The sequence below is a fragment of the Neolamprologus brichardi genome, chromosome 11 (genome assembly GCF_056152115.1).
Source record: "Neolamprologus brichardi isolate AB-2024 chromosome 11, ASM5615211v1, whole genome shotgun sequence".
Taxonomy (NCBI): domain Eukaryota; kingdom Metazoa; phylum Chordata; class Actinopteri; order Cichliformes; family Cichlidae; genus Neolamprologus; species Neolamprologus brichardi.
In genome coordinates, this window is record NC_142114.1 from 29,476,128 (window position 1) to 29,485,042 (window position 8,915).

General features: G+C 40.4%; 1 protein-coding gene across 1 annotated transcript; it reads left to right on the forward strand.

Annotated features, from left to right (window-relative positions):
- The first annotated feature begins 293 nt into the window (after window positions 1–293).
- lta (lymphotoxin alpha (TNF superfamily, member 1)) lies at window positions 294–7,600 on the forward strand. Its single transcript, XM_087847854.1, has 5 exons — window positions 294–352; window positions 1,887–2,010; window positions 3,845–3,926; window positions 4,015–4,071; window positions 7,205–7,600. The coding sequence occupies exons 1-5, from the start codon at window positions 294–296 to the stop codon at window positions 7,525–7,527; spliced, it is 645 nt and encodes a 214-aa protein (XP_087703980.1). The 3' UTR covers window positions 7,528–7,600.
- The last annotated feature ends 1,315 nt before the right edge of the window (window positions 7,601–8,915 follow it).

Here is an 8,915-nt window from a genome sequence, read left to right on the forward strand (position 1 = left end):
TACGGCATTTTGCACCTTTTTACTCGGCCGCTTTGTAAATATATGTTTCTCTTACTCTAAAGTCATTGTGCATTGGAAATGCATGAAGCTGCATGTAATTTTGGTTTTTAGGTTTTATTCAGTTTCACACCAGGCTGTGTGAGCTGGTTTGTAGCTCTGTGCTGTTCACCGCCCCACCACCTACACCACAGCCTCCTTCCTCCCATCTCTCAAACTACTCTATAAAAAGAAAAAAAACTCCATCTAATCTTCACTACAAGCTCATGTAACAGGGAAAGCCCTGACAACCTGACATGTCTTTGAGAGACAAGCACCACATGAATTTGGACAGTGAGAGTGCAACACACACTAGGTGAGTCAAGATTGATTTAGATCCTATTGTATATATTAAATTCCTGTGATTTCTTTGTGAATATTTGCCTTTCGAATGTTTTCATTCAGAGGTCTGTGGTTGAGGTCAGTGCTGCCGCTGTGATGCTTACATGACAGAATATAGAAAGTTTTTACAGAAAAGGGAAGGCGTGTTCGGGATAAGATTTTTCAGCTTTCACACAGAACTGTGTAGAGCATAGTAATATAAAGAGTCCAATAATATGTCCCTTTGTTTATTTTTTGGATTTTGTACTAATTTAACGACACTCATATTGGCTTTTTGACTAATTGCCCTCAGAAAATGAATTGCTATCCATATCGGTTAGAATTCAGATTAAAGAGACAAAATCGTGAGCGAATTGCAGACTGAGTGGTTGAACCAGTGTTTTCACTGTCTAACCCAGGCACAAGTGCAACTATGTGAAGCCTGCTGTGCATCCTCACTGGAATGTAAATTAAACCATAGCAATGTGCATTGGACACACAATTCAGGATCAGTGGTGTCTTTTGCAATCACTGAGTGGTTTCTGTCTTTGTCATTACAAATAAACAAGCAGACCACAAAATGTTGAACCATAGAAACCTGTGTACCGGACAAAAAAACTCCCACTGAGGTAAAATCCCAGACAAGCAGCAGCATGGTTAGGTTAACCATAACACGGCAAGTGCAAAGCAGCCATTCTAGGAGCCATGTAAATGCTTTCTGTGGGGTCTGGTTTAAATGTGTGTGCTTGTGGTCACAGGAGTATTGAGGCCACTTCTTCTTTGAGTCATGTTAACATCTTACATTGACTTCATCAGGGCAAGAATTCAGTGACTTCTCTTAGAAAGTTGTCATTTCATAAGACAGCGAAAGTGAGAACTTACTTGCAACTCATCTCACTGTCTGACTTTGCACTCTGACCTAATGGAAGAGGTGGAGGTGTACAAGTCCCAAAAGCACAATAGGTGAAGCACGCTGAAGAAAAAATGCGCTCTTTCTGCAGAAATATACTGCGATAGTTGCTCAAGTGACCCTCTCAGACCCCACCCACCCCTAAAGGGTCGCAATTTAAAATTAAAGAGGTCATGACATCACAAATGAGAGGATATATTCTTGAATACTAGGTAATAAAACTTTCTTGGAGCTTTAACAATGTTTTCAGTGTCTACTAGAGTGGCTTTGCATGATTCGCTGTTCAAAATAATCCTTCTAATATATTAACATTTAAAAGATGCGGATATGATATCAAGAAAACTTTGTAATAAAAGTAAAAAGGTTATTTTTGATCCAGATGTTTATTTAACTAGGAAATGGAAGTCTTGATTTTGTTTTATTTGAGGGTCCTGGGTCAAAGTGGAGCTCTGCATGCTCCTCCACCTTTGAGGCCTCAGTGACAGAGCCAAGAGATGAAGAAAGAAACCTGTGAAACAGAATATTTAGAGCAGTCAAAATCTTGATTAACTGGTGTTAAGTCATTCTCTCAAAAGAAAGGCCGATTTGTTAAATGGTTTTGTGCGTACTTGTCTGACAGGATGGAGGATCAGCCAAGGTCGTCTTATAGGCACCTGCTGCTGCAGGCTTGGTGCAGTCTCCTCACCGTGGCCATGGTGATTATGGCTGTACATCTCGCCACAATGAATCAGAAGCCAGCAGAGGTCAGTATGCCTGCCACAAACACAGATTTCACTGAGATTCATGTTGACTGCTAGCAGGGTCATATCTTAGTTTGCATCAAGAACGTGCTCGTAAAAGCACATGCTTTGCTGCTTGTAATTTGTGTAAATGCCATATTTATAACGGTAAAGTAAATAAAATGAGCCCCACATCTACCCTTATCAGTTTATTCAAAGACATTAAGTCAGCTCTAGATACCCAGTTTGTGCCTCTAGATGGCAGCAACACCATGACTTCCTCTTGCTTGCTCAACAAAAGAAAGAATGCCTTAAGCTCTTGGGTTCTTTTAATTTCTTTTTTCTTCTTCTAAAAAACATCCCCAGAATTTGAAAATAAGGCCAACAACATCTGCCTCACAATAACAGGGCCATTAGTCACTCTTTGTTTCTAGGTGGAAGTGAAAACCTTCATCTTTGATGATTTTGTCAGATAACTCTCTCATGGGAACACAGAAACTCATTGTGTTTCAAAAGTCTCTCCAGTGTCTGTTAGACATGGCAACTATAAAAATGGAGCCTTTAGAGAAGTGGAGCTGTTGCAGACTGAAACTGAGAATTTCTCTTTGTGCATCCATCCATCCATCCATCCATCCATCCATCCATCCATCCATGCATCCATCCATCCATCCATGCATCCATCCATCCATGCATCCATGCATCCATCCATCCATGCATCCATCCATCCATCCATCCATGCATCCATCCATCCATCCATCCATCCATTCATCCATGCATCCATCCATCCATCCATCCATCCATCCATCCATGCATCCATCCATCCATCCATCCATGCATCCATCCATCCATCCATCCATGCATCCATCCATCCATCCATTCATCCATGCATCCATCCATCCATCCATCCATGCATCCATCCATCCATCCATCCATGCATCCATCCATCCATCCATTCATCCATCCATCCATTCTCTTACGCTTATCCTTATCGGGGTTGGGGCAGAAATGTTTCGTCACTCATCCAAGCGACTTCAGTCTCAGCTGACTGCAGGTTTCCCCAGCCTTTAAACAGTATAATTTCATAATAACCACTACCATTAAAATGCAGGTTCTCATGGCCACCTATCCAGAGTGTTGGGGAATGACTGCGATCACAGTATTTGAAGACGGTGAAAGATGTATCCTTCCTCATGGGTACATCTTTCACCTTCTATAATACTTTGATTTTAGTCATTCCCCAATTCTGTGAACTCTGTAAAAAAATTTGTGGGATTTCCTTAAGTGGAGTATTGATCGTGCATAAAGACAAACAATTCCTATGACTTCATGTTCAAAACATTTTCAGGATATTGACTGAAAATGAAGCAGGCTGTAATTTCCTTTAATTCCAGTTTGTACTGCAAGAGCACATCCTTATTTACAATAGTGGAAAAGGTAAAGGCTAAAGGGAAACGTGAGTACTTGAAAAACATTAAACAGCCAGGGACAGTACAAAAGATGGATATAGCTTCACTGACATCATCTATTAGATTCACAAGTCTTGAGTTTTGAAACCTCTGGATGATTTTTTCACCATATTGGTTACAAATATGTCAGATTTGACCAGGAAGGCTGCGTCTCACTGTGAAGCCGCTTGTTCAGTGCCTAACAGCGGATGGCTGACACGTTGTTAGCCAACAAGCATAACGAAATGAGAGATCGAGCTCACAAACTGAGGAGTAACTTGTGTATAGAGGTCAGGTCACAGATTTCTATAGAAATTGAAGTCTTTTTGCAACCACAAATATCTATGGTGACCTACTTAAAGAAAGGAGGTTTACGGCACACTTGTTGAGCATGTTTTGATTTTTTCCTCAAGGTTGGAGTCCCGACACCAGAGACCATCAACTCAACTCATTCAGGTCACACACAAAGGCGGGTTCAGGAACCTTTTAAGTCAGGTAAATATATTTGTCACATTTATCACGGACAATCACATAATCGTAAGAGTGAAAATGTTATAATCCTTTAAATTATTTTGCATTTCAGGAAGCTCTCCCTCATTCATCCAGATTTCCCACCATAATGGACTTCTGCCTGTAGTAGGTGAGCTCACGTCTTTTCATGTGGCATGCTCTGACAATCATGAGTTTCATGGGAAAACCGTATCCCTTGTTCTTACTACGTCTTTTTACACCAACTTTTAATGATCACACAGACAAAACTTAACTCTGCTACACATCCAAAGAGACGACTCTCACTTGTTACTGATCTCGTTTCACGATGATGCCTGCCAGGCATAAAAACTACTGTTAAACTGGACGCCTACAGATGCTAAATGCAACGAGCTCAGACGTGTCAGTAGCAGCTGAAAGTCATTCTGAAAAACGTGGGCAGCCTTCAAATGAGGCGCACGAGGACGCGGCGGGTTGAGGGGGAGGGGTGTGAACAAACAAGTAAATAACAAAATAACACCTAATTTGAATATTTCAACCAACCTGGGGTTAACTAACCGAGTCTGTTTAGACTCTGTGAAAGATAACAGGCATAAAAGATAAAGATAAAAGTCTATATGAAGGCACATGTTCTCAAATACTTAGAACTTAGACAGGAAACTGATACACTGCTGTGTTTCTCTGTGTTTTATCTCTAATCTAAAGTGGATGGGTGATCAAAGCTGATGTCATGTTTCAGTTAACCAGTCTGACAGTGGATGGATTTATTAGTATTTCCTTTTTTAATACACTGCAGGTACAAGTTTATTTCCCCTCCAAAGTGTTTTCATGTGTTACTACATTAACAGTCTGATATGAATCCCTTCACGACAAGAGCAGGCCATGTCTGTTATTAAAACCACTAAGTCAAGAATACACCAGCTCCGGTGTGGGTGAGGAGGAAAGAAGCCAAACGCAGGAACTGCTGTGATCTAAAGTTGTGCAAAGCTCGGAACAGAGATGCGACTTTAAAGACGCCTCGTTTTCTCGACGCCACGCTGTATATGAAAGATGGACGTGGCCCCTGTGAAGCTGGGTTGAGGTATTTTTGCATCGGCTTCACTTTTCAAACTCAGATGCTACTTCCATCTTTTATATACAGATTATGGCCGGGTCCTGTAAAGACCCCTCTTGGGATTAACATGGTTATTTCTTTAAACACGTTACCCCTTTTTGTTGGGGTTTACCTTCCACATTGATGAGATCGTTTTATTTAATCTCTTTGTCAGTTGCATCAACATTATTTTGTGAGCTGCAGTTTTCTTCTTCTTTTTCAAGATAATAATAATAATAATGGATTGGATTTATATAGCGCTTTTCAAGGCACCCAAAGCGCTTTACAATACCACTATTCATTCACTCTCACATTCACACACTGGTGGAGGCAAGCTACGGTTGTAACTACAGCTGCCCTGGGGCAGACTGACAGAAGCGAGGCTGCCATATCGCGCCATCGGCCCCTCTGGCCAACACCAGTAGGCGGCAGGTGAAGTGTCTTGCCCAAGGACACAACGACCAGGACAGAGAGCCCGGGGATCGAACCGGCGACCTTCCGGTTACAGATGTGATTATTTCACATTATCTATTTGAAATTTGAGATGTCATCAGCACAGGTATATTGTGACACGTTTAGTTGTAAGGTTAATGTGCTCTTTAGTTTATAGTTTAACAACAGGCAGAAGTGAAGATGTTACTTTTTTCAGATCCCATTGTGGTCTGGTGACGGCACAAAGAGACATTATATTTCATTTTCTGTCCCACGGTTCCCATTATAATTCACTTTGGTCTTATAGCTATGGAGAAGTTACTGGCTACATTTGGAGAAGGTATTTTTTATGCCAGCGGTAGAACAGATTAAAACTATGAGGTTTATTCTGTGGTACTGAAGAGATAAAAGTTATCATACTTATCCTGCTGATGAATAACTATTACATCTACGTGTTAAAAGTTCAGCACATCCACAAAGAAATCCTCTGCACGGGTTAAACCGTTGAGAAACACAGAGCTGTGCAGCCTCATTATGTTTCCAGTCTCATTTACTGTTCTCCTCCCACTATGCAGCAGTTTTCCTGTGTGAAGTGGGTTTCTAAAACCACAAGAAACCCGAAGCAGCTCTGTAATGTGGGCTGCACCGACTTAACGTATAATTACAGCCCACAGCAGCAGATTTCACAAGTTCGTCAGGTGGTATGTTGCAGGAAAATTAGACACTAATTGGAAGATCAGCTTTGTTTACCTGGTGTATTTATTCAGCTGTGATTATGGGGCCCACTGATCTGAAGCAGAGAGGAAAAAGCACTTCCTTTCAGGAAATTCAAGAAAAAAAAGACACTTTTTGTTAGTCATTTAAAAAAAAACAAAAAAACAAGTCGGTAGGAGAGTTTCCTCCATTTCCTCTTTCATGTGGTTTTCTTCACTTCAGTTGACAGATTAATAAGGCATGGGTTGCACACCCACTGGCATTCAGCGTGTCAATGTTGAGCGCTAAAATATTCATTTATTAATAGTTATTATCATCCCTGACTCCGGTATTCACCTGATTCTTTTCTGTACGCTCAAAGAAAACGTGTTTAAAGTGGAAAAATTCAATTAGCGTAATAACGCTTATACCGATTTACTGTCAGATATCATTCTATATTTCACATTTAAACGTATTGAACTGATTTAGAAGACAAAGGTTAACCCAGCTCGCCTCCGTCTTCTGTTTTGTTTCCCTCTGTGGAAAACCGGTCAAGCACAGATTAGATGTTAATCTGAGATATTTCACTGCATTACACAATCTATAATTAACCTTCAAAGCTTCAAAGAAAACTTTCCCACATACAGTGAGAAACTACTCCACTGTGAGGTTTGAGTCAACAGCTACAAGTCTCTGTGTTCTCATCACCGGATCCGAGTGACATTTGGAAGAAACTCCAGCAAAAGTCGACATTTTCCCGTCTGCCTAATCAAAGATGTAAATTAGAGAGTAATTAACAACGATGCAGTATTTATCGACGCTGCTGAACATCAGCTGCAGTGCTACCATCAAAAATGGTGCAATGGTGCATCCATTGAACTGGATAATGGTGTATACGTTAACTCACTTGATCCACCCTTCCCCTGCGGCCTCAAATCACACCTGACGTGAACATTTGGGTTGATTACACAAAACAACAACAAGAAAAAAAGGTTAAAAATTTATTATTAAAAATGAATTTAAAGTAACTGAGTGATTAAAGAAATGTTCTCCATATTTCCTACAGATTCTTTTTCGAAACAAAATCGAAACAAAACCCTTACCCTGAGTGGAACGTCCATCAACGTCCAGGAAAACGGGAGCTACTTCTTTTACGCCCAGGTGACCTTCAGGGAAGATTCACGGGAGAGAAGTGTGGTTGTGGAAAGAACTGGCTTTCATGATAACAAAACTAAGCCACTGGCTAAGGGCATCTACCCGGCCTCAACAGAGAACTCAGTGTGGTTGGCCAAGATTGTCAAACTTAGACCGTTGGACAGTGTCAGCATAAACATAACAGGTGACATCCTAAATGACTATACCTACTGGGGTGTCATCAAGCTTCAGTAGAACTGGAGGTCTGGTTGGACTGGTCTGTTATTTGTGGCCCTAAATAAACGTGTTAGAATAAAAGCAAACTGGATTTTTGAGCTAGATATTTAAATTGGAAATATTCTGCTCATCTCCAGCTGCATATTTTTATTCTTGGACTCGCGTTTTTAAACAATGTTTATTTTTTATTTTGTAAATTATTTGTTTTAGCCATTTAGCGCCGTCACTTCTGTCCAATAATAAGTAGTTTGTGAGTGCCCTCTGCTGCACCACCACCTGAACTGCAGACAGTTTTTGTACAGCGATAGGAAGTGAAATTTCTTACCTAGATTCCCTCTGTCACCCCTGATATGGTCATATTAGGAATGACTGCCTTATATCACGTCACACTGACCCCCAAAAGAATGTAATATACGGAATAATTGTACATATTCTGACCTCAGTTTTAAAAATAAAAACACTGGTAATGTTTAACATGTTTAAACAATATATAAATATATATAAAAGGAAAAGGAATGGGTCCCCTTTAACACAATATAAAAAAATACTGCAAGAATTTGATCGTGGTCTACAATTATAAAAGACTCTGTGGCTAACATGGAACACTACAATAAAGAATTAAAAAAAACTCCATTATGCAGGTTTTAATATAGACTTTACTAACTGACACCTCGTACTCTTAACAGGCCACATCTTCATAGTAAATAAAGGTCAAACAATCGTATACTGCATCAGTCCAACCTGAACAGAGTTTTAAAAATGCCAGCTGGTTCTGAGTTGTTTTTGAAGTTTTAGGCCGACATGAATGTAAACTGTGAAAGTCATCGGAATAATTATGTTCTGTTTCACTGTTATGTGCTTCTGTAATTTATGTGATTGAGTATTCTATTTTGGTTGTTGAATTCTGCATATAGACGTTTAATAAAGATTATTGTAAACCAACTTAATGCACTTTTTATTTGCATGTTGCACTGCTGACTGGCCACACGGTGGCGCCACTTCCCACCTAATCAAAGGCAGCATGAAGCCTTCGCACACCACAGCATGATCGCACACATCCTGATATGACATTTCAATCAATGAAAAATGCTTAACACAGACCACAAATGCATTCTGGGAAACCTCAGCAGTGACATTAAACGCCCCCTGAAAACATAAAACACGGCGCTGTTCACCTTTCGGGCCTGACATTAGTTCTACTCACAGGTATTCAACCGCTGTGATGTTTACTTCTGTGTGTGCTGAGCAACAGCACAGGAAGCCACATATTTGGTGCAGCCGTTACACTGCTTCCCCTTTACAACACCCTCAGACACCTTTGAGTTCACAGCACCCTCTGACCAGCTTCCCCTGAGGCAGCTTAGCTCATCTCATGCATTAAGCGTTAATTTCATTTTTAGAATTAG